The following is a 25,743-nucleotide window of genomic DNA, read 5'->3' on the forward strand; positions in this document are numbered from 1 at the left end:
ATAATTTATTTTCCACAATAGCAAACAGAACACACCAGGGAACAGAAGAAAAAGATGCAAAAAAACTTCCAAAATACAAAATCCACAGGGGTCCAGGGAGGAAAGGGTGAGGAGCCGACAGGACAAAAACAGGTAGGTGAGACTCACAGGGAAGCTGGTCGCAGAAACAGGAACTCACAGGGCGACGAGGAACAAGCAGACAAACTAACTAGAATGATCCAACAAGAGGCAGAGGAAACACTGGGGTTAAATACATGAGGTAACGAGGTAACGGGGAACAGGTGAGACATCAGGTGAATCACATTAGGGCGGGGCAGGACAATCAGACAAACAAAGTGAAGCTAGACAAGACAAGACAAGACCGGAAGTGACTTCCAAAATAAAGCAGAAAGCAGAACAAACAGACACAGGGGAATAAGACAAGGCAAAGAACACAGGACCATGGAGAAAACCGACAAAAAACATAAGGAGGTCAAGGAAAGGGAAACACACACCCAAACAAAAACCCCAAACCACAACAGATTTAATTCTTGCATGTTGTGTTGTGCATGATCGACTGCAATGTGGAAGCCACAAGCTCAAGTATTCTGTGTGTGTTGAGCAGTCATTTCAAGGGTTAGAGCCACGAGGAACTGTGTGTATCAAAATGATTGGAGATTTAGAATGTTACATTAATAACTACATTAGTAGTTTGGATGAAGCCATCATCACAAGAATAAAGAGGGAGGCAGCAGGGATGGTGCTCAGCAGTTGTCATTCTTATTAGAAATGTTTGACCTAATATAAGCCATATTAGAAATTAATACAATCTGTTGAAAATATTCCTATTTTGTTTTTTTAAACTTATCACATTGATTACAAAGGAGTCAGAGAGCTGACTTTGTCTTCACTTGCATAGATTAGGACAATACCTGCAACAACATGGCTCACAGGTTTTTGTTTAATATGTTAAGGCACATCCAGTATTATTACAGATATCAGATTATTAGTCAGTAGTCACTAATGAGAGACATGAGTCCAGGTCTGCATGTCCCTCCCTGATCAGTGTCCACACACATCACACTGCCCCCCGCTGGGATTTCAATACTCGATGGTCACTGCCTTTGTCTTCAGGTATTCGTTGAGAGCATCTTGTCCTGTTGGAGGGACATAGACCCTGACAGTAAGTGTGGATAATAATCACAACAAACTTCAGCAGCAGGATATGAACCAAGTGTGTTGGGTTTCAAACATCCGCCGTTTCCTTGTTACCGACTGAGCTTCACAACATCAGCGTGCGGCGGGCACTGTTAAATGTAATATATATTATATTATCTTCTATGCTAATTTAGAGGTCCAAGCCAGGCTCATCTTCAAAGCCAGATGTATTATAAGACCCACCAGGGTAGACTCTACTGGCTGCTGGCGATTTCAGTTGAATGAATTTCTACCGCGATGTGAAGTCTCGTCACATTTTAATCCCGCGAGATCTCGTCACACCTCTAATAGCCAGTTAAATAAACTGTGTCTCATGGTGCTGGATGCGTTGTTAGTTTTATTGATCATCCAGCAGTGCAAACACACATTCAGGAGCAACGACCTACAGTACACAATCAATCTTTACCACGCATGGAGGCCTACGGTCCCTACTGCAGAGACATACCATTCTTTAACTGGTTTCAAACTCCAACGTTTATGTCATGCTGGATTCAGCCTGAATAATATAATCTTAGCTACACAGTTATGACAGAATTCACAGTCTTGATGAGAGCGCTCCGTGTACCCAGTTTTCACCTTTTTTATATTTTTGTTAATCAGGGTACTTTAGAAGAGCTGGGAGGCCCATGTGTTACCTGTGAACAGGGCCAGGCTGGTTCCCCGTTAACCCTCAATGGCCTAAATGTATCCTTGTGTAATGCCATTTCTATTACAGGACATGACTAAAGACCTACAGCTACGCAATACCAGCAGCAGGTTTTCTTACCCAGGTCTTTGCCAAAGCCAGACTGTTTGAAGCCCCCGAAAGGCGAGGCCACGTCCGTCTTGTTGTAGGTGTTGACAAAAACTGTTCCTGCGTTGAGCTTCTCACTGACGTACAGAGCTTTGCTGATGTCCCGTGTGAAGACACCTGACGCCAGGCCGAACTCTGTCGCGTTGGCCCTTCTTAGGACATCGTCCACCTCGCTGAGACAAAGAAGAAAATACAGTTTGTTAACATCTTGTGAGCTGTGGTAAATGTGGCATAATCTTCAGTCAGCATTACCCGCTCTTGAACTTGGAAAGGATCATGATGGGGCCGAATGACTCCTCTACAGCGATGTACATGTGGTCTTCCACATCAGTGAACACTGTGGGCTCAAAGAAGAAACCTGGGGACAGAAATATAACAAGACAGCACTTTATAGACCGACATGAGATCATGCATCATCTGTCATATCACAAATGGACCACACAGACATTGCTACGCTACCTGGCCGCTGCACCTGTTTGCCCCCACACACCAGAGTGGCTCCCTCCTTGATGCCGATCTGACAATACTCCACCAGTTTGTCCAGGTGGGCCTTGTGGTTCTGAGGACCGTGGTCTGTTGCGCGGTCCAGGGGATCACCAATCTTCATCTTCTTGACCTCCTCAACCTGAGACAAACCACAAATAAGATGACCAAAAACATAGATGCACACTGTAGCCTCTATAAAGTGTGCATGCAAAGGTTTTCAAAATCTCTCAATCACTCATTTTATATTGGACTAAGACGTTTTAATGAATGGAAGCATCGATCTTGTGTCTTGTTTTCGATGCTACAGTAATCTTATGAGTAAAGCTCGTCTGTCTTTCATTTTTCAGCCTGTAAATAACCTCTTAATGGGTCACTTTGACTTTTTGGGATTTTCTGTTTCACTCAAAATGATATGTTGTATGTTTATGAGTAACATGGTAGCTGGTTAGCCTAAGGCATGGTCTAAAACTATTTATATACGGATTTTTCCATATGTCAATGATAGAATGGGAAATTTACATCCAGAACCCCAGGTCTCTCAGAGGGGGGGCGGGACTGTTGAGCTCTATTGCGCACCTTCCGTACATCCACTAAAAGTTCACCTTTTTGAGTAAGATCCTTTTAGATTAACATTGAACTTCCATAAAATCACTATCACCAAAACCACCAGACTCCATGTAAATAATCACTACTTTTATCATCGTAAAACACGCTTCATTCAAAGTGGACAGAAACTAAATTAAACTACCAAAAGGCGTCTTGGTTCATCTTTCCACTGTTCCACCAATCACCACTCTGGTCTGGTTGGAATAAACTCTTAATTTGAAGAACTTGTTTTCAGGGCTGTTTCATCAACAACAAGCCCTCTCTCTGTAGGGATCCATCCCATAATGTTGTCAGACTTTCTGTCAGCAGCGACAGCAGAACACCTGTCCTGCAGCCCGCCTGATGGCTGGACCAATTACAAAGCCTAGACACCAATGCATGGGAAAATGGTTGAAAAACATGATTGGCTGGTGACAATAATGATGCAATGACATGAGGTATGTATCGTCAAATAATAATAATACACACTATAGAATACAAGATGTTAAAATGCAGAATTACATGAAAAATGTATACAAATGTAAAATATGAGACATTTATTAATTACATTCATTGTAATTAAAATTAAAGTATTTATGAATAATCATTTGTTTATCTCCATGACAACTAAGCAAATGAGATGCAAGTCCGAGATGAAAAGACATACCACTCTTTTCACAAAGTGCTCATGAATGTTGTCTTCCACAAACAGTCTTCCAGCTGCGATGCAGTTCTCTCCCTTGTTGAAGAACACTGAACTCATTCCCTGAAACACACACACATCACAGTTTTTTACTATTTCCACCATAGAACTGAGCGTCAGCGTCAGTTCTGGCAGGCCAGTAGTCAAGATGCTGCTAATGCTATTGGTTTCATCTGATCTGCTGAGTTAATCTGAACATTTGGTCGCCAACCAAGCTAACAAGCTAGCGTTAGCTGGCTATAAATCTCAGCTGGATGACACGCTTCAGAAGGGTTGAAAATCCGCAAGTTTCCCCCTTTAGCGTTTAGCTTAGCGCAACTCCATAGCAACCATAAACAACACTGGCTGTGCCACTTCATCCTCCCCAGCTCCACCCCCTCGTCAGAAATCATTACGTCCGGGTGCAGAACAACAAGATGCTGACTGCCAATTTACCAAAAATGGTTAGTCCATAAATCAATAGATGATGTCATTACAGGATGTGAATTAAGACCTACAGCTACGAAATACCAGCAGCAGTATTAGTCTATTATTTCTATTATTTTGGTCTAAGGACTAGAATGATGAATGACCTCACCATGCGCACAGCCTTGTCCATGTCACAGTCACTGAAGATGATGAGAGGGGACTTTCCTCCGAGCTCCAGAGAAACCTTCTTGACGTTGCTCACTGCACAGCTGTAGAGGAGGACACAGGTACGTGGAGATGAGCACTGGTGTGACCTTTTGTTTGGTCAGAGTTTTGGAAATGTGCTGGACCTCTCACCTCTTCATAATGTGTTTACCAATTTCAGTGGAGCCTGTGAAGGCCAGTTTACGGACGTCAGGGTGGTCCGACAGACGCTGACCCACTAGAGCACCTAGAAGAAAAATAGGAGGACATTAACAACAACTCAAATACCTTTCATGCACTTTATGAGCTGGTACTCACAGTGTACTCTTAATCTGGAGCTGATATCACAAAACAAATCTCCTAAAACTGATGTACTGCCCAACCAGTGGTAGTAGCTCAGTCCATAGGGAGTTGGGTTGGGAACCGGAGGGTCACTGGTTCAAGTCCCTGTATGGGCCAAATAGTGTGGGGAGTGTGGATTGGTGGCTGGAGAGATGCCACTTCACCTCCTGGGCACTGGGCAGTACCCCCCCAACCGCTCAGGGCGCTGGTTCAGCTGGCAACCCACTCACTCTGACATCTCTCCATTAGTGCATGTACAGATCCTGAGCATGTGTGTGCGTGTAGTTCAGGACTGTGTGTGATTACTTTTTTTTTTTTTTTTTTTTTTTTTTAAACAAAAAAAACAAGCAAAGTGTTCCTACCTGATCCCGGCAGAATGTTGACCACTCCTTTAGGCAGTCCCGCTCTCGCCGCCAACTCGGCAAACTTCAGTGCTGTCAGTGGAGTCACCTGGAAATAAACAGCGGCAAAACAGTACTTAGTGAAGGTGAATACAAGCTGGACAATTGTCCTGTTAACTTCCATTGTAGCTTGTTTCTCTGCTGCCGACTGCTGAGATCTTCTTAAGACGGGACCAATGTCGAAGATTGTTGTTCCCATCAGTCACTTAGACACACACAAATAGGAACATACGGTCCAGGGGCCTCATGTATAAAAGATTGCGCAGCTTTCACACCAGAAGATGGCGTACGGCCAAAACATGAAAAGTACCTACGCACAGAAATATTCACATGTATAAAACTGGGCGTATGCTAGGTCCTGCACACCTTTTCTTTATACATCACAATCAATGGGAACGAGCCACAGACCCCGCCTTGTCTCCTCCCATAAATTAACATGGAAATGACTTGAAATGCACCCCCTAGGTCATTCTTTGTCCAATCTCTACGGATTATCACGCTGTAGACGGGGAAAAACCTTTTGTGACGTTGAAAGTATTGATCGTGGAGGCAAGAAAAAAAAAGTTCTGTTTGGAGGAATGCCGAAGATGAAATCAAGAAAATAGTGGCAGTGCCACAGCAGATACAGACCAACACATCTCAGTGTCAGTCCACATTACACACAATAAGCAGCTGGACCTCCGTGTCAGCAGGCTCGGTGAATCTAGCCGTTATTACTGTCAGAGTCTGACCTGGGCCGGTTTGAGGACGACTGTGTTCCCCGCGGCCAGGCAGGCGGCGGTCTTCCAGGCCAGCATCATCAGAGGGTAGTTCCAGGGAATCACGATAGCACACACTCTGAGGAGAAAGAGAGGGAAGGGAAGTGTCTGTGTTTGTATGTGTCTATTTATTTTTTGCATTAATATGTGATTCAAGGTAATACCTTAACACACACTTGTTTTGTTTCTGAGTTCCTGTTTTAACGAGAGCACACAAAAACTGTGCAATAGCAGTATTTCCTATGTCAGGTACTGTGATGACAGCACGGTTTTGGTGTTTTGTCTTGTCTTATGGTGGTGGTCTGTTATCCTGTCTTAAGTTGTTAGCCTGGTTTTCTGTCTTGTTGATTGTGATTATGTTATTTTTGGTCTTGTCTTGCATATGTTCTGTTATCTTCTCATTACCGTGTGTATTGAGTCTCCGTTCTGTCTTTGTCTCTTGTCCGATTGTTGTGTTGTGTTCGGGGTTTCGCGTTTGTCCTTGAGTGGATTGCTTGCCACTGGTCCATGTTTTGCCTGTCCGGTTTTTGGGATTCTGCTTGTACCTGTTTTGGTATTTTCCTTCTGTTCTCGGGACTTTGTTGGTATGGACTTCATCATTTGTTTATTAAATCCTCCAAGCCTGTCCGTCTCTGCATTTGGGCCCTACATCCTCTGAAACCCTAACATCTACTTATTATACAGACTTTGTAAGAAGAGACTGATTATCGTCTCCTGGATGATGATCAGCCCGTTTCTTTAGCAGTTTGCAGAGTATCTGTATCTGCGGGGGGGGTTTTGCCTGATAACTGATGAAGTTAATGAATTAAAAAGTGTCCTACAGCTCTGGGGCTGTCCCTCTCCCTTGGTTTCACTCACCACTGAGTCTGATGTAACGCCCCCACCCCCCAACAACGCTATCTGACTCTCTCTCTACTCTTGTGTTGAAAGTTTGTTAAATAATTGCTTAAAGAATTCAATTAAATTGTGTTACCAATAATCAGTATCGGCCTTCCCAGTGTTGATCCCTAATACTTTGCTTTTCTACTGTTTACTTATTTATTATATCTTATATGCTTCTCATTTGTTGTTGTTTTGGGACATGAAGGATTATCTTATCTAAACGTAACAGTAGTGTCTGTCTCTATTTAAACAATTTGTGTGTGTGTGTGTGTGTGTGTGTGTGTAATCCACTCTCTCACCCTATTGGTTCCTTCTTGGTGAAGGTGAGGTTCCGATTGGGCCGGGCCTGATTGATAGGAATGGTACTACCCTGTGAAAAGAGGACCCCATGTATTCAGCTATGTTCTTTTGCTGATTAGCTGTGTCCTACTATCATGTGGTGGTTTGAGATCAGTTTCATCTCATTTCAGTCTTACTTGGATCTTATCACACCAGCCGGCAAAGTAGCGGAAGGTCTGGATGGACATGCCCACATGAGTCTTCAGCGCCAGAGTGTAAACCGCTCCAGAGTCCAGGGCTTCGATGGTGGCCAGCTCCTCCTGGTGCTGCTCCATCAGGTCAGCCAGCCTGGGGTGAGGAGCAAAAAGTGTGTTCAGGGGAGAGGCAGCTAGCAGATAGTGAGGAGATGTTTTTACAGTGTGTTCTGGGGACAGGCAGCTAGCAGATAGTGAGGAGATGTTTTTACAGTGTGTTCTGGGGACAGGCAGCTAGCAGATAGTGAGATATTTTTTACAGTGTGTTCTGGGGACAGGCAGCTAGCAGATAGTGAGGAGATGTTTTTTACAGTGTGTTCAGAAGACAGGCAGCTAGCAGATAGTGAGGAGATGTTTTTACAGTGTGTTCTGGGGACAGGCAGCTAGCAGATAGTGAGGAGATGTTTTTACAGTGTGTTCTGGGGACAGGCAGCTAACAGATAGTGAGGAGATGTTTTTTACAGTGTGTTCAGGGAACAGGCAGCTAGCAAGTAGTGAGGAGATGTTTTTTACAGTGTGTTCAGGGGACAGGCAGCTAGCAGATAGTGAGGAGATGTTTTTACAGTGTGTTCAGGGAACAGGCAGCTAGCAAGTAGTGAGGAGATGTTTTTTACAGTGTGTTCAGGGGACAGGCAGCTAGCAGATAGTGAGGAGATGTTTTTTTTTTACAGTGTGTTCTGGGGACAGGCAGCTAGCAGATAGTGAGGAGATGTTTTTTACAGTGTGTTCAGGGGACAGGCAGCTAGCAGATAGTGAGGAGATGTTTTTTACAGTGTGTTCAGAAGACAGGCAGCTAGCAGATAGTGAGGAGATGTTTTTTTTTTACAGTGTGTTCTGGGGACAGGCAGCTAGCAGATAGTGAGGAGATGTTTTTTTTTTTTTACAGTGTGTTCTGGGGACAGGCAGCTAGCAGATAGTGAGGAGATGTTTTTTACAGTGTGTTCAGGGGACAGGCAGCTAGCAGATAGTGAGGAGATGTTTTTTACAGTGTGTTCTGGGGACAGGCAGCTAGCAGATAGTGAGGAGATGTTTTTACAGTGTGTTCAGGGAACAGGCAGCTAGCAGGTAGTGAGGAGATGTTTTTTACAGTGTGTTCAGGGGACAGGCAGCTAGCAGATAGTGAGGAGATGTTTTTTTTTTTTACAGTGTGTTCTGGGGACAGGCAGCTAGCAGATAGTGAGGAGATGTTTTTTACAGTGTGTTCAGAAGACAGGCAGCTAGCAGATAGTGAGGAGATGTTTTTACAGTGTGTTCTGGGGACAGGCAGCTAGCAGATAGTGAGGAGATGTTTTTACAGTGTGTTCTGGGGACAGGCAGCTAGCAGATAGTGAGGAGATGTTTTTACAGTGTGTTCAGGGAACAGGCAGCTAGCAAGTAGTGAGGAGATGTTTTTTACAGTGTGTTCAGGGGACAGGCAGCTAGCAGATAGTGAGGAGATGTTTTTTTTTACAGTGTGTTCTGGGGACAGGCAGCTAGCAGATAGTGAGGAGATGTTTTTTACAGTGTGTTCAGGGGACAGGCAGCTAGCAGATAGTGAGGAGATGTTTTTTACAGTGTGTTCAGAAGACAGGCAGCTAGCAGATAGTGAGGAGATGTTTTTTTTTTTACAGTGTGTTCTGGGGACAGGCAGCTAGCAGATAGTGAGGAGATGTTTTTTACAGTGTGTTCAGGGGACAGGCAGCTAGCAGATAGTGAGGAGATGTTTTTTACAGTGTGTTCAGGGGACAGGCAGCTAGCAGATAGTGAGGAGATGTTTTTTACAGTGTGTTCAGGGGACAGGCAGCTAGCAGATAGTGAGGAGATGTTTTTACAGTGTGTTCAGGGGACAGGCAGCTAGCAGATAGTGAGGAGATGTTTTTTACAGTGTGTTCAGAAGACAGGCAGCTAGCAGATAGTGAGGAGATGTTTTTTTTTTACAGTGTGTTCTGGGGACAGGCAGCTAGCAGATAGTGAGGAGATGTTTTTACAGTGTGTTCAGGGGACAGGCAGCTAGCAGATAGTGAGGAGATGTTTTTTACAATGTGTTCAGGGGACAGGCAGCTAGCAGATAGTGAGGAGATGTTTTTACAGTGTGTTCTGGGGACAGGCAGCTAGCAGATAGTGAGGAGATGTTTTTACAGTGTGTTCAGGGAACAGGCAGCTAGCAGGTAGTGAGGAGATGTTTTTTACAGTGTGTTCAGGGGAAAGGCAGCTAGCAGATAGTGAGGAGATGTTTTTTTTTTTTACAGTGTGTTCTGGGGACAGGCAGCTAGCAGATAGTGAGGAGATGTTTTTACAGTGTGTTCAGGGGACAGGCAGCTAGCAGATAGTGAGGAGATGTTTTTTACAGTGTGTTCAGAAGACAGGCAGCTAGCAGATAGTGAGGAGATGTTTTTACAGTGTGTTCTGGGGACAGGCAGCTAGCAGATAGTGAGGAGATGTTTTTACAGTGTGTTCTGGGGACAGGCAGCTAGCAGATAGTGAGGAGATGTTTTTACAGTGTGTTCAGGGAACAGCAGCTAGCAGATAGTGAGGAGATGTTTTTACAGTGTGTTCAGGGAACAGGCAGCTAGCAGGTAGTGAGGAGATGTTTTTTACAGTGTGTTCAGGGGACAGGCAGCTAGCAGATAGTGAGGAGATGTTTTTTTTTTTACAGTGTGTTCTGGGGACAGGCAGCTAGCAGATAGTGAGGAGATGTTTTTTACAGTGTGTTCAGGGGACAGGCAGCTAGCAGATAGTGAGGAGATGTTTTTTACAGTGTGTTCAGGGGACAGGCAGCTAGCAGATAGTGAGGAGATGTTTTTACAGTGTGTTCTGGGGACAGGCAGCTAGCAGATAGTGAGGAGATGTTTTTACAGTGTGTTCTGGGGACAGGCAGCTAGCAGATAGTGAGGAGATGTTTTTACAGTGTGTTCTGGGGACAGGCAGCTAGCAGATAGTGAGGAGATGTTTTTACAGTGTGTTCTGGGGACAGGCAGCTAGCAGATAGTGAGGAGATGTTTTTACAGTGTGTTCAGGGAACAGGCAGCTAGCAGGTAGTGAGGAGATGTTTTTTACAGTGTGTTCAGGGGACAGGCAGCTAGCAGATAGTGAGGAGATGTTTTTTTTTTACAGTGTGTTCTGGGGACAGGCAGCTAGCAGATAGTGAGGAGATGTTTTTACAGTGTGTTCAGGGGACAGGCAGCTAGCAGATAGTGAGGAGATGTTTTTACAGTGTGTTCAGGGGACAGGCAGCTAGCAGATAGTGAGGAGATGTTTTTTACAGTGTGTTCAGGGGACAGGCAGCTAGCAGATAGTGAGGAGATGTTTTTTACAGTGTGTTCAGGGGACAGGCAGCTAGCAGATAGTGAGGAGATGTTTTTACAGTGTGTTCTGGGGACAGGCAGCTAGCAGATAGTGAGGAGATGTTTTTTACAGTGTGTTCAGGGGACAGGCAGCTAGCAGATAGTGAGGAGATGTTTTTTACAGTGTGTTCAGGGGACAGGCAGCTAGCAGATAGTGAGGAGATGTTTTTACAGTGTGTTCAGGGGACAGGCAGCTAGCAGATAGTGAGGAGATGTTTTTTACAGTGTGTTCAGAAGACAGGCAGCTAGCAGATAGTGAGGAGATGTTTTTACAGTGTGTTCTGGGGACAGGCAGCTAGCAGATAGTGAGGAGATGTTTTTACAGTGTGTTCTGGGGACAGGCAGCTAGCAGATAGTGAGGAGATGTTTTTACAGTGTGTTCAGGGAACAGGCAGCTAGCAGGTAGTGAGGAGATGTTTTTTACAGTGTGTTCAGGGGACAGGCAGCTAGCAGATAGTGAGGAGATGTTTTTTTTTTACAGTGTGTTCTGGGGACAGGCAGCTAGCAGATAGTGAGGAGATGTTTTTTACAGTGTGTTCAGGGGACAGGCAGCTAGCAGATAGTGAGGAGATGTTTTTTACAGTGTGTTCAGGGGACAGGCAGCTAGCAGATAGTGAGGAGATGTTTTTACAGTGTGTTCTGGGGACAGGCAGCTAGCAGATAGTGAGGAGATGTTTTTACAGTGTGTTCTGGGGACAGGCAGCTAGCAGATAGTGAGGAGATGTTTTTACAGTGTGTTCTGGGGACAGGCAGCTAGCAGATAGTGAGGAGATGTTTTTACAGTGTGTTCTGGGGACAGGCAGCTAGCAGATAGTGAGGAGATGTTTTTACAGTGTGTTCAGGGAACAGGCAGCTAGCAGGTAGTGAGGAGATGTTTTTTACAGTGTGTTCAGGGGACAGGCAGCTAGCAGATAGTGAGGAGATGTTTTTTTTTACAGTGTGTTCTGGGGACAGGCAGCTAGCAGATAGTGAGGAGATGTTTTTTACAGTGTGTTCAGGGGACAGGCAGCTAGCAGATAGTGAGGAGATGTTTTTACAGTGTGTTCAGGGGACAGGCAGCTAGCAGATAGTGAGGAGATGTTTTTTACAGTGTGTTCAGGGGACAGGCAGCTAGCAGATAGTGAGGAGATGTTTTTACAGTGTGTTCAGGGGACAGGCAGCTAGCAGATAGTGAGGAGATGTTTTTACAGTGTGTTCTGGGGACAGGCAGCTAGCAGATAGTGAGGAGATGTTTTTTACAGTGTGTTCAGGGGACAGGCAGCTAGCAGATAGTGAGGAGATGTTTTTTACAGTGTGTTCAGGGGACAGGCAGCTAGCAGATAGTGAGGAGATGTTTTTACAGTGTGTTCAGGGGACAGGCAGCTAGCAGATAGTGAGGAGATGTTTTTTACAGTGTGTTCAGAAGACAGGCAGCTAGCAGATAGTGAGGAGATGTTTTTTTTTTTACAGTGTGTTCTGGGGACAGGCAGCTAGCAGATAGTGAGGAGATGTTTTTTACAGTGTGTTCAGGGGACAGGCAGCTAGCAGATAGTGAGGAGATGTTTTTTACAGTGTGTTCAGGGGACAGGCAGCTAGCAGATAGTGAGGAGATGTTTTTACAGTGTGTTCTGGGGACAGGCAGCTAGCAGATAGTGAGGAGATGTTTTTACAGTGTGTTCAGGGAACAGGCAGCTAGCAGGTAGTGAGGAGATGTTTTTTACAGTGTGTTCAGGGGAAAGGCAGCTAGCAGATAGTGAGGAGATGTTTTTTTTTTTACAGTGTGTTCTGGGGACAGGCAGCTAGCAGATAGTGAGGAGATGTTTTTTACAGTGTGTTCAGGGGACAGGCAGCTAGCAGATAGTGAGGAGATGTTTTTTACAGTGTGTTCAGAAGACAGGCAGCTAGCAGATAGTGAGGAGATGTTTTTACAGTGTGTTCTGGGGACAGGCAGCTAGCAGATAGTGAGGAGATGTTTTTACAGTGTGTTCTGGGGACAGGCAGCTAGCAGATAGTGAGGAGATGTTTTTACAGTGTGTTCTGGGGACAGGCAGCTAGCAGATAGTGAGGAGATGTTTTTACAGTGTGTTCAGGGAACAGGCAGCTAGCAGGTAGTGAGGAGATGTTTTTTACAGTGTGTTCAGGGGACAGGCAGCTAGCAGATAGTGAGGAGATGTTTTTTTTTTTACAGTGTGTTCTGGGGACAGGCAGCTAGCAGATAGTGAGGAGATGTTTTTTACAGTGTGTTCAGGGGACAGGCAGCTAGCAGATAGTGAGGAGATGTTTTTTACAGTGTGTTCAGGGGACAGGCAGCTAGCAGATAGTGAGGAGATGTTTTTACAGTGTGTTCTGGGGACAGGCAGCTAGCAGATAGTGAGGAGATGTTTTTACAGTGTGTTCTGGGGACAGGCAGCTAGCAGATAGTGAGGAGATGTTTTTACAGTGTGTTCTGGGGACAGGCAGCTAGCAGATAGTGAGGAGATGTTTTACAGTGTGTTCTGGGGACAGGCAGCTAGCAGATAGTGAGGAGATGTTTTTACAGTGTGTTCAGGGAACAGGCAGCTAGCAGGTAGTGAGGAGATGTTTTTTACAGTGTGTTCAGGGGACAGGCAGCTAGCAGATAGTGAGGAGATGTTTTTTTTTTACAGTGTGTTCTGGGGACAGGCAGCTAGCAGATAGTGAGGAGATGTTTTTTACAGTGTGTTCAGGGGACAGGCAGCTAGCAGATAGTGAGGAGATGTTTTTACAGTGTGTTCAGGGGACAGGCAGCTAGCAGATAGTGAGGAGATGTTTTTTACAGTGTGTTCAGGGGACAGGCAGCTAGCAGATAGTGAGGAGATGTTTTTTACAGTGTGTTCAGGGGACAGGCAGCTAGCAGATAGTGAGGAGATGTTTTACAGTGTGTTCTGGGGACAGGCAGCTAGCAGATAGTGAGGAGATGTTTTACAGTGTGTTCTGGGGACAGGCAGCTAGCAGATAGTGAGGAGATGTTTTTACAGTGTGTTCTGGGGACAGGCAGCTAGCAGATAGTGAGGAGATGTTTTTACAGTGTGTTCAGGGAACAGGCAGCTAGCAGGTAGTGAGGAGATGTTTTTTACAGTGTGTTCAGGGGACAGGCAGCTAGCAGATAGTGAGGAGATGTTTTTTTTTTACAGTGTGTTCTGGGGACAGGCAGCTAGCAGATAGTGAGGAGATGTTTTTTACAGTGTGTTCAGGGGACAGGCAGCTAGCAGATAGTGAGGAGATGTTTTTACAGTGTGTTCAGGGGACAGGCAGCTAGCAGATAGTGAGGAGATGTTTTTTACAGTGTGTTCAGGGGACAGGCAGCTAGCAGATAGTGAGGAGATGTTTTTTACAGTGTGTTCAGGGGACAGGCAGCTAGCAGATAGTGAGGAGATGTTTTTACAGTGTGTTCTGGGGACAGGCAGCTAGCAGATAGTGAGGAGATGTTTGCTGTATATGACAAAAACGTTCTTGCCAAAAACACTCGTGACAGCGCTATGAGCACCTTTAAGGTATAGTGTTAAGAAGAGTGTTGCAGAATGTAATGTAAGGATGCCAGGGTGTGGCCTTAGGAAACATGTCAAACACTGCTGCTGTGTGTTGCCCGTAGAGCTTAAAGCCGCAGACGTAAAGCTTTACTGCATAACAGTTGATAATAATGAATGTTTGTTACATTCAAGCTGTTGCCAAATGAGTTGCTACAATGCTAATTAAGACTATCAGCTCCACACAACTCAGTGTGCAGTCACGGAAGGCTTGTATAATGTGGATGCACTGAAAGTGTTGTTGTCAGTACTTAGAATTCCTCATGGGGGAGACAGAAACTACACACTATAACTTTAAGTTAAGTTTAGCACGACCAGGTGCACTGACTTGTAGATGAGTCTGCCTCGGTCTCTGGGGTTCATCTTGCCCCACTCCCCCTCTTCAAAGGCCTCCTTAGCAGCAGCGACTGCCCTGTCCACATCACTGATCTGGGCCAGAGACACGTCACAGATGGCCTGCAGGACACACACAGCCAGGAGAGAGGACAGGGTAAAAGACAACTCCCCCGTCCGATCAGATCGGCAGGTTAGAACAATATAGTGGATAAAGATCTCTTTTTTTTAAATTGAATACGGCAGTCTGTAAAATTTGCATTATATCAAAGTTATTTCCATTTAATGACTGGCATTTTATAAATCCACCTTTACCTGTAACCTAGCAAGCTATCAACAGCCGCAGCCCCAACACCAGAAGTTTTAATTTTTTTATTTGGCCTTGTGAATTTAAAATAATGTGCTCTTAGTCTCGCTTTGCCATACCTTCCTCCACAGCGCTGCGGAGGAGGGTCTGGCTAGTCCACACAGCCTCAGGAAGGAACTCGTTTTGGTGGAACATGTGGACGTTCAGAAGTAGTTTAGTCTTCAACAGAAAACTCAGATGTGACAGATAGTCTAGCTAGCTGTCTGGATTTACCCTGCAGAGATCTGAGGACCAGGTAACCATAGTCCTCAGATTGGACAGATAGTCTAGCTAGCTGTCTGGATTTACCCTGCAGAGATCTGAGGACCAGGTAACCATAGTCCTCAGATTGGACAGATAGTCTAGCTAGCTGTCTGGATTTACCCTGCAGAGATCTGAGGACCAGGTAACCATAGTCCTCAGATTGGACAGATAGTCTAGCTAGCTGTCTGGATTTACCCTGCAGAGATCTGAGGACCAGGTAACCATAGTCCTCAGATTGGACAGATAGTCTAGCTAGTTGTCTGGATTTACCCTGCAGAGATCTGGGGACCAGGTAACCATAGTCCTCAGAAATCAGCCGCAGGTTAGAGCGCCAACACCGAGACAGAGGAAGGTAACGGTCCGGGTTATCAATCCCGGAAGTGGAACGCTGTGGATATAGACTAATGATAAAATAAATGGTTTTGATTTTGTGTGATTCTGTGGGCGTTGTGGTCCTCACCGTGCCATCTGTGGGGTTGATGGTCTTGTAAGTCTTTCCTCCTTCTGCATCAACAAACTCTCCATTAATGAACAGCTGATGAGGCATCTTTATGCTCATGTTGTTGGTGTTCTTCTCCACCTGAGGAATTAAACTACAGTCAACATGTCATCTTCCAGAATAGCAGCCAAGTCACGGCTCCTTTCTGTCTATTTACACACTAACATAGTCAACGAGCAGCTCCTCTTCATCGTCCTCCCCTCGGAGCTTTCTGACGCACATCTGGATGAAATCCTGGAAGGTGCAGTTCATGTAGACGTCCTCGTTCTGCAGCTGGAGGCTACTGGCCCGCAGCTTCACCTCCTCCACCAGCCTGCACAGGGAACATGGATTCGGTTGGATTTCTTACTACGGTTAATAAATGAAATTCTGACTTTTTTTTTAAGGTTTAAAAAAAGTCAAATTCCAAGTATAAAAAAATCTGAATTCTAAAAGAAGAATTCTCACTTTCTTCTCAGACCACCTAGTTTTAATGTCAAGTATTTAAACAAATACGTTTTTTTTTCACATGTGGCCCTAATCCTCTTCCGTAGATTACAGTGGTAATGTTAATGTTGTTTTTAACACAAACTGCCACATAGCAACAGCGGTGCTTTAAGCTATATGCTAACATCAGCATGCCAACATGCTCACAGTGGCATTGCTAACATGCTGAAGATATTTTAAAGAAATCTAGATTAGATTAGATTATACTTTATTCATCCCACGACGGGGAAATTCGTTACAGTAGCAGCATAGCAGCAACAGCAAAAAAAAACAATAACACACAAACAAGTAAGCACGAAAGAAATACAGGCAAGAAATAGACAATGACAATATGGTAGACTGAGTAAGTAAAATGCCGTCAAACAAAAGGAATTTTAAAGTGCGGTTGCCATAATAAGAGAAACAATATTGCGGTGTAAGTGACGTTAAAAATTAAGTTGAATGTGTAATTAGAGCAAAGAAGCAAGAGTCGGTAGCATAATTTAAATTATATTAACCTGAGACCATAAATATTGAAAAGTAAGTACTTGTAATAAAATAATATAAATACCAATATTAAAGATAAACAGAAAATGTGTGATACAGGCGCAAATAGACAATAGACATAGTGTTAAATAAATGTTTTCTTTCCACTAGTCTGAAAGAAGATATGTTATAGAAGACAAATAGCTTAAAACCTTAAAATTAAGAAGTTATGCTTTTGCCGCACTGCCAGTTCTATCTCCACAGCGCTGTGCAGTAAGGTCTGGCTACACCACAGATGCATTCTGGGATAGGAGAACAAAACACTCTGGGTTGTTTGCATTTCCTTGAACTAATTGTCCTGGTCGGCGCTAAGCCTCTGCTAAATACTGTAGCTTCAGGAAGGAACTTTTTCTGGTGGAATATTTGTGCCCCGCAGGAGAAAACTCCTCCTATCATATTAAATGAAGTTACCTGTTGACACAATACAGTTACATGAGCTACTTAAATCAGCTGATACATGGTTACAACTCATTATCTCTAACAGTGGATCTCCGTGTGAACTCAGTCTACAGCAGTCTCACAATCAGTCCCAAAAGGTCCCAGTTAGAGAGGAGATGCCCTAAATAAATCTTTACAATCATTCACCAGACAGAACAAAGCAGGTATGCCAAAGCTTCTTTAAAACTTGACATTTTCAGCCTGTAGCCTGCTAGCTCGAAGTCTGTTGTTTCCTGAAGAGTACCGCAACAACACACATTATCCTGGAAATGAATAGGAGTATGTTTGGTCTAATGATATTCATGTTGAGATTTTTCAGTCTGGACCAAAGTGGTGGACATTTTGTGTGGAGAAGTGGATTATGCTGCAGAGGTTAACATGTCTCCAAGTGTTGACGCATATGTTCTGCTGTGAAAACATAAGACTAGTGGAACACATTGGAACTGATGAGCTGAGTACAGCAGCAGTCTTCACCTTTCAGCCTACAAGCTACAGAAACCTATAGTCATAGCTTGAATTAATAATATATTTATTATTACTGGACAGTGCAGATAAATACTGTATTACAATAAATTTATGTGTGCATATATGCATGGATGTATAAATAGATTACCTTTTGATTTGAATATGTCAGCATTCAGTCTCAAACCTTTGCCATCATAAGCTTTGGATGCGTGTGGCTTTGGTAGTCTAGAAATGACTTTAGCTTCAGATGGGATGGTCAGCTGAATGCCTACAGTGCACCAGATGAGTTCTGTTTGAGAAGAGAAATCCATCTTTCACCCATTTTCTCCTTACCTGACCACATCCATGGACGCAGCACCAGACTTGAAGAAATCAGTGGAGTCTTCAATCTGACTGACATTACTCAGAATACTCTGCCACACTGTCTGTGAGGAAACATCAGCAACAAAAGTCAACGCGGAACATTTCTTACTGGACAAACTCTTCAGTTGGATTTCTTTCCTACCCTCATCTGTTGAGCGAAGCTTTTCTCCTCCGCAGTGAGCTCAACAGCAGCACTGCTGCCTGAGCCAAAGTACTGCGCTGCAGCAATCATCTTCCCATCCTCAAACTGAAGATTCTTCACCAACAGCTGCACAAAAACAGAGCATGACTAAAAGCAACCATCAGATTAGCAGTACTTTAGCCTCAGTCTTTGGAGGAGGACACTTAAATAACATTGTATGAAGACTATCGGATTGAATGCATATGAAAACATGTTAATAAATACTTAACTGACAAAACAAATGGTGTTACTAAAGCAAGAGGAAGAGAAGAAAAAGTAGAAGAAGAAGAAGAGGAAGATTACCGCCTTGCTGTCGTTGCCGTACAGCAGCAGGCCGGCCCTGGTGACGATGGCGGCCCGGCTGGCTCCGGGGATCTGCAGCGGCTGGCCCGTGGCTGTGTAGCCATCATCCACCAAAGTGGAGCCGTAGAAAGTCACCTTCTATAGAAAGAGAGACACCAAACAGCACACCTTTGGTAAGGACCAGATCTAATAAAAGTCAACAGTTAAAGAGAGATCTCTTAATCAGGCAGATATTAGGCAGCACGGTGGCTAAGTGGCACTTAGAAGATAGCAGTTAGCACTTCTGCCTCATAGCGAGAAGGTTCTTGGTTCATATCCAGATCGTTTCGGGCCTTTCTGTGTGGAGTTTGTATGTTCTCTCCGTGTTTGTGTGGGTTTCCTCCGGGTGCTCCAGTTTCTTCCCACCATAAAGACATGCATGCTGACTGTAGTTGAAAAATAGCCAATTGGCTAACACTGGCGCATTTACAGAAATGTTGATCAATGTGCATTGCCCTAATCAAATAAATAAATAAATCGGTGCAGTCGGCAGCAGAGAAACAAGCTACGATTTAAGTTAATAGGACAATCGTCAGCTTGTATTTCCCTTCAATAATGTGCTGTTTTGCTGCTGACAGACTCAGATTAATATTCTACGTGTCTGTTTGTTTATTTCAACCAAAACCAAAAAAAATTGCGATGGTTGGAAAAGTGGAAAGACATCCCAAAACGGCTTTTCATAGTTTTAATTTGGTTTTGTGGACTTTGAAGTGTGTATTTTTACGATGCTAAAATGAATGTGTTTTTACATGGAGTCTGGTCGGTTTAGTGAACACAATTTTTCTGATGTTTTTATGTTTAAAAAAAGGATCTTCCTCTTTAACAGAAAGGTCGACCTCGTGAGAAATCCTTCCCATAATGCTGTCAGACACTTAGAATATTAATCTGAACCTGAGCACTTTAGTGAAGATAAACACAAGCTGGACAAATTATTGACTTACATTAAATTCACAATTACTAAAAACCTAATATTCACGTTTTTAAGATTAACTTATTTTATAAGATGTCAATTGACAACATGATGTCTGTTCTAAGAGAGTCTTCAAAGTCAGTCAGAGTGTTACCTGTCCCTCCACCTCTGCCCAGGCACCAGGCACTTTGTCGTTTCCTCTGATCCAGTTGTGAAGAGCCTCAGCTGGCTGGTTCCAGTCAATCTGCCAACAGTCAGGGGAATCAATTGTCATCATGTCTTAATATGCAATATTATTTTTTTTTATTTTTAGCTTGAATTCCCACTTTCAAACATATTTAGTGTGTTGTTATTTACCCCAACCTTCAATTTCTTGCATTTTGCATCTGAATGTCAAAAATTAAATTTGAGCATCTTAATATTGAACTTACATTTTAATTTGGGACTCTTTAAAAACCTTAAAACCAAGTTTTAGAAATTACACATCATTGCAAATCAATCACTGAAATCATTTACCAGAAATGTCCAAGGCTTCACAACACATACACTCAAAAGTCAAATATTCCAATGCTATACATTCAGTGGTATTTCAATTCAAACAATAGTTCTTAGTTGCTGATTTAAATCTAGAGTCAATGGCCAAATGCATCCGATATCGTGCTCTCACTGCAACATGGTTTTAAAGCTGTTGTTAATATCAGGATACCAAACTGGTAACGATTGCTATAACTATACCAACTGACAGTTACATTACACCGTGTAATCATTAGGTCAGGAATGGATTTTAGTTAGCATACATTATATCACTATAAAATGTTTCATACCAGCATAAACCTATAGGGTATTAGTGCTACTCATATTTTGAGTACCCTGTCTCCACATTTAAATCAGCTTCACTGTTTCCTGTCAGTTCCTTCTTGTTTACGATCTAATAATCTAGTGATAGTGAATCACTTTATTTTGTATTTTTACATGACTTATAGCTTTACATTTGGCTCATAGTGTCTTCTCCCTTGGGCCTTCGTAGAGAGACCTGCTGGTCGGGTTTTACCTTGGCGTTGTCTTTCTTCTGAATGCCCTCATACGTGGCTCCCTCCTGTGGCTGGCTGATCCTCGGGGCCTTCCCTTCTGCTATCAGCCTCACCGCCTCCACCTGGAACCAGGACCATGCAGTTCCAGTCAGTGGAGCTAACATGTGTGCTACCTGTTTGCCATCCCTGTGTTGTTATGTAGAATGAACTGACTGCAGGAAACTGAAGAACATCTTTTTCTTTACCTACATGTTGTCATGGAAATGGTTTGTACCTGGGTTCACATATTAGTGTAGTAAATGAATATACACTGTACTTTGACTCTTTTATCAGGCAAAGATGGCCGACAGCTGTTTTTGTTCATTTTGCTATTTAAAGCTTTAGTGCGTAACTTTTTGATATTAATGAACGTCCTTTACATTCAAGCCATTGTCAGATAAGTTGCTACAAAGCTGATGAAGACTCTCAGCTCCACACGACTCTCTCTGGATGTCTCAGTATGACTATGTTCAGAAGATTGTGGTGCCCGGTGACTTCCCCTGCAAGAAGATAACAACCTCTTCTTTAGAGCTTTAGAGTCCATCGTGCTTTTTGATCCTCTGTGTCCGCCTTGGCTAATAGCAACTGTCGGGGGGGGGGGGTTGGCATTGTTTGGATTACAAATGCAAAAGATAATGTATAATATAATACATATCGATTAAAGAAGCACACATTGGCTTTTGCTGGTCTAGCCGCTGCCCCCCCCCCCCCCCCCTCACCCTGGGGACCAGAGACAGCTAAAATGTGACAAACACACAGAAATGTCCAAAGTAGCTTTCTGAGTCCCACGCCCGCTTTATGATAACCAATGCAGTGTTTTCATGCAGTGTAAAAGTGTGGATGACTGGAAAGCTGAGACTCTACAGTTTTCTCCACCACAGTGTGAGCCAGATGACATATTATATTAGACTATAACCTCTGAGGCAAACAAAGCATGTTAAAGTATAACTAGTGAACCATCTGTGGACTATCTCACTTCACAAGTTTATTATCATATCCATATTAGTACAGAGTACCACAGTAATGAAATACAATGTGCCTTGGCACTCTCTCAGCACCAGCTAATAAGTAACAATTAAAAATATTTAAAATTAACATTTAAAAACATCCAAGCACAGTAACCATAGTAACTAAGATCAGAGCCCTACTGTCATTCATTCATTATTACGCGGAAACGTGATGTGCACGTCGGGATGCTCTGCTAACGTCTCCCTGATGGACGGGGGGAGAAGAGATTTTGTGCAGGATGACTAGAATCCTGCAGAATACCCTGTGCCTTCCTGGTACTGTGTCTCCAGTAAATGTTTTGGAGCGGTTCAAGTGGAACCTGAAGGATTTTAGATGCAGTCTTGACCACCTTTGTTAAAAGATTAAGGTCATGTGAAGTAGTCCTACCAAACCAAACCACATGTTGCCTGTCAGTAAAAGTTCTGTAGAATGTTAAGGGGCATCCCATAGTTCTTGAGACACCTCAGGAAATAAATCCTCTGATGTGCCTTTTTTCTGAAGCACCTATCATAATGCGTGTATGGAATGGCTTTATAATATTTACTCACAAAAAGCTCAGCCTACACCCCCCACAATGCCTGGCCCCCTCCCTACACTTACTGTGCCTTTGACACCCTCTGGGAAGAGAAACCTCTTGTAGATTGTGTTGACAGTGTCATTGGGCTCAACATCACAGTCCCTCTGCAGTAGGATTGGTCCCGTGTCCAGTCCGTCATCGGCCCAGAACACAGTGAACCCGCCTTTTTTGTCACCGTGGATCAGGGTCCTGTGTGTCCGGGGGACAGCAGGTCAAAGACTGAGCTAGTCGTCATGCCAACCTCAACCTAACGAACATGACATGACTCACCAGTTGATAGCGGAGGCTCCCCTGTGGCGAGGCAGCAGCGAGGGGTGGTAGATGATGGAGCCGTGTTTGGGGTGGTCGATGACCTCCATGGGGATGAACTGGGAGCAGAAGGGCAGGACGTTGAGCTCGGCCCCCGTGGCCTTGTACTGAGCCACCACCTCCGGGATGGCCTGGCCCTTCACACGCCAGCGGGGGAACTTGAACACGGCAACACCATCCTTCTCCGCCTCAGTTGCTGTGGAGGAAAAGAATGATCCAGCACTTAAAAAAAACTTTTAGTGACAAGGTACGTAAAGACTGAAAAGATAAAGAGGATTTTGTAGTATAAGATACTACAGTACTGATATCCAGGAGTTAAGGTGGGCTGGAACGACCTGGTTCGGCGTTACTTTAGCTTCAATTTACAAGTAAATGAATCTAATTGGCAGTTTCATACATCAGTGCTTCCTGTTTCCATTCCAGTGGTTCCCCTGTTCCCTCTCAGCAGCACACCGTGAGTCTGTTGCAGTTGCAGAACAGCTGCATACTGTCTGGTAAAGTCGGTGAAGATCTTGCTGCAGTGGCCTACTGGTTACAAACAGGCTTTGTAGCTTGGTCGACATGGTAACCTACTGCAGGTCTGGGGATTTTAGCTGAGCTGGACAGAGAATGCTTAGCTCAAACGGATCGGTGATGCTGTTCTCTGTGAAGTTTTCTGGAAGTGAATGTAGCCCTGGTGGGTTTTCTGTGGACTGACTGCGTCGGACTCCATTTAAAGAATAGCCGGTCACAGGTTACTTGGGAGGCAGTTTGGCCTTGAGTGCTCTGATTCATTCGGCATGCAGTTATGACACTAATCATAATGTAACTACTAGCTGTCTTGGCAGAAGGAAATAACAAGAGTAACGCGAGTTGGCTTAAAAATAGAAATTTCTTTAAAAGTGCAGTGTATTGGAAAGGGACTTTAAAGGGACTTTACAGTGTTAAATTTGAGAATGGAATTTGGTGTGATGTTATCACCCCCACCCCTCAGATTTCAGGGTTCCCCCACCTGGCAGATGCCACTTTAACCCCTGAAGATAGCATACAGGGGATTTCACAATGCCCTTAAACATCAATACTAATGACTATGCAACTTTGACAGGACAACCATATTGATTTTCCTTTGAGTTCAGTGCAACAAAGTGATAAATCCTGTCTATAAATGACAGGCGGGCTTTAACTGAGAGAGGAAAGATAGTATTTCATTAATTTGACTTGAACTGGTCCTACAGCCATGCATTGTGTTTTAATGAGTCAGTAAACGTCTCACCCAGTGGGTCAGCCCTGCCATCCTTGTCAGGAACGGTGAAGACTCCTACGATGGTGTAGCCTTCCTTCCTCAGCTCTTTGTAAACCTCTTGGCCAAACAGACTCTGTCCAATCAATGCAATCTTCATCTTCACAGTCACTGGGTTCTGCACAGGCAGCAACACACACCAGGATAAACACAACAAATGTTTGGAATTATTACAAGCATTTAAAGTAGCTCTCGCCAGTCCACAAAATGTTGCTCCATTTCTCCTTTGACCTATCAGTGTGTCCTTTGGCAAATTTCAACCTATTCAATACATGGCTTTCTTTCAGCAATGGGACTCTGCGGGGGGGGGGGGGGGGGGGGGTACATCTAGCTGATAGCTTTGCTTCACGTAGCCTTCTTCTGATTCTCACAGGTAACTTTAAGTCTTCTTTGATTTTCCCTGAGCTGATCATTGGTCGAGCCTATTCTTCCATCCATTCCAATGGTAGCTGACTGTTTTTACGTCGTTTAGGCTTTGATGCTATTTCAAGGCATTTAAAATCATTTGGGCTGAGCAGCCTCTCATTTTCTGCACTTCTTTATATGTTTTCCCCTCTCCAATCAACTGTTTAATCAAAGTCTGCATCCAGCATGCACAACATTTGCTTCCTTCCTTCCTTTAATATGGATATTTATAAATTAAATATGGGCCATAATTGACACCTGTTTCTTCACAGAACACAACACTGCTATTATTCTGAACATACCCCTTCCAATTCCAGATCCAATTCCACAGAAGGAGCAGCCTGCATGTCATGACTGTTGGGCATGCTGCAGTTATACAAAAAGTATTTTCACCTGTTTCTATAAGTGTTGGATGGCAGCTCCACAGCTCAGCAGAATGCTTTGCTCTGCCTCAAAAACCCTCAGCTGCAAACTCAAGCCCATCTCTGACTTCCACAAGCCCCCCCATTCAGCGCAAAGGTCTATAAATACTACAGGACTCCAAGCACCCCACCAACCTAACCCCCGTTAATAACTCCCCTCAGGGCCATCGAACTCCAAGACACCCCGCTTCCTTCCCAGCACAGCCTGCAGAAGTATCCTGCTGCTCCACGGCTTCTTCACCAGCACCTTTATTCTGTTCTGGATCGGTCATGGATGGATGTAATGCATGTACTCTTCAACGCACTATTACGTGTTCTGTTTTTATTTATTGTTGTATTTATTGTCTGTTATTCTGTCAGGAGCACACTGAGGCTAATTCCTAAAAACTAAGCTGTATGGCAATACAGTATTTAATCTTGAATAAATATTGCATGCAGAGACATTTGGCTTATGTTTGTTATTCTTTAGTTTGTTTAGTTTAGTTTTGTATTTACGGTAAATATATGCAGCATAAAAACAGCAAAATGATCATTGTACAGCAGCACATTGTCAATGAATGAAAAAGTGCTTAGTAATTATGACTGACAGTTTATTGACCCCAAACAGTGAGGGGCGGGGCCTGCAATCCTGCCAACCAATGAAATCCCTTAATGTAGCTCAGGCCTCCGGTGTTGACAAATCAAAAGTGCGGAGAAGTTGATTGGATTTGAAAGTGTTCAGTTGGACAGCTCCCAACAGAACAGTCTATTAACAATATTAATAATAGCACAATATCCACACCACACTGTGTCAAGTCATAAGCAGCCAGAATGAGTGTCAAATTAATGTCCTCAACAGTTGTGTGTGTGTGTGTGTTTGTGTGTTTGTGTGTGTCCCATGCAGAGACTCACCGTGCGTGCAGCCACAGTGCTCCTCTGCTGCCTGGAAGCGATCGGCTGGACAGAGAGAGCAGAGCTTTCCCTCCCCCCCCCCCCTCCCCCAGGCGGCCCGATTACATAACATGCCAAATAAAGCAGAGTGATTGGACGAGACGGGGCATGAGGCTGCAGGGGGCGACCTATCAGCTGCTGGTGTGTTTGAGTAAACCCAATCACACACTGACCTTTTGACCTATTATTAAGCTAGACGTATTCTCACAAGGAGAAATGTGGATCAATCTTGTGATTTTTATTGAACTTTCTGTGTTACATCCATAACTTTTGTTAAGGAAAAAAACGTCTGTGTTGAAATAACAAAACTTTTGTTAAGGAAAAACCTAGTGTGTATTGAAATAACAAACAAGACATGATTTGGTCCCACATACTGTTCCCATTGGGGATATTAATGAATTTTATGGAGATATTGCTGTAGTCTTAAAATCTTTCTGTATTCATACTATGAC

At 43.8% G+C, this 25,743-nt stretch overlaps 1 protein-coding gene across 1 annotated transcript; it reads right to left on the reverse strand.

Moving 5' to 3' along the window:
- Window positions 1–735: 735 nt before the first annotated feature.
- Window positions 736–25,323, reverse strand: aldh1l1 (aldehyde dehydrogenase 1 family, member L1). The gene is made up of 23 exons (XM_032514054.1): window positions 25,253–25,323; window positions 23,508–23,652; window positions 22,217–22,451; window positions 21,970–22,135; window positions 20,343–20,444; window positions 19,446–19,535; window positions 18,343–18,480; window positions 18,001–18,126; window positions 17,829–17,920; window positions 15,747–15,894; window positions 15,543–15,662; window positions 14,468–14,595; window positions 7,236–7,386; window positions 7,059–7,129; window positions 5,851–5,956; window positions 5,081–5,168; window positions 4,530–4,623; window positions 4,342–4,441; window positions 3,729–3,827; window positions 2,450–2,615; window positions 2,243–2,348; window positions 1,964–2,163; window positions 736–1,136 (listed from the first exon to the last, which is right to left on the reverse strand). The coding sequence occupies exons 2-23, from the start codon at window positions 23,632–23,634 to the stop codon at window positions 1,081–1,083; spliced, it is 2,709 nt and encodes a 902-aa protein (XP_032369945.1). The 5' UTR covers window positions 23,635–23,652; window positions 25,253–25,323; the 3' UTR covers window positions 736–1,080.
- Window positions 25,324–25,743: the final 420 nt, after the last annotated feature.

Source organism: Etheostoma spectabile, chromosome 4 (genome assembly GCF_008692095.1).
Source record: "Etheostoma spectabile isolate EspeVRDwgs_2016 chromosome 4, UIUC_Espe_1.0, whole genome shotgun sequence".
Lineage (NCBI taxonomy): Eukaryota > Metazoa > Chordata > Actinopteri > Perciformes > Percidae > Etheostoma > Etheostoma spectabile.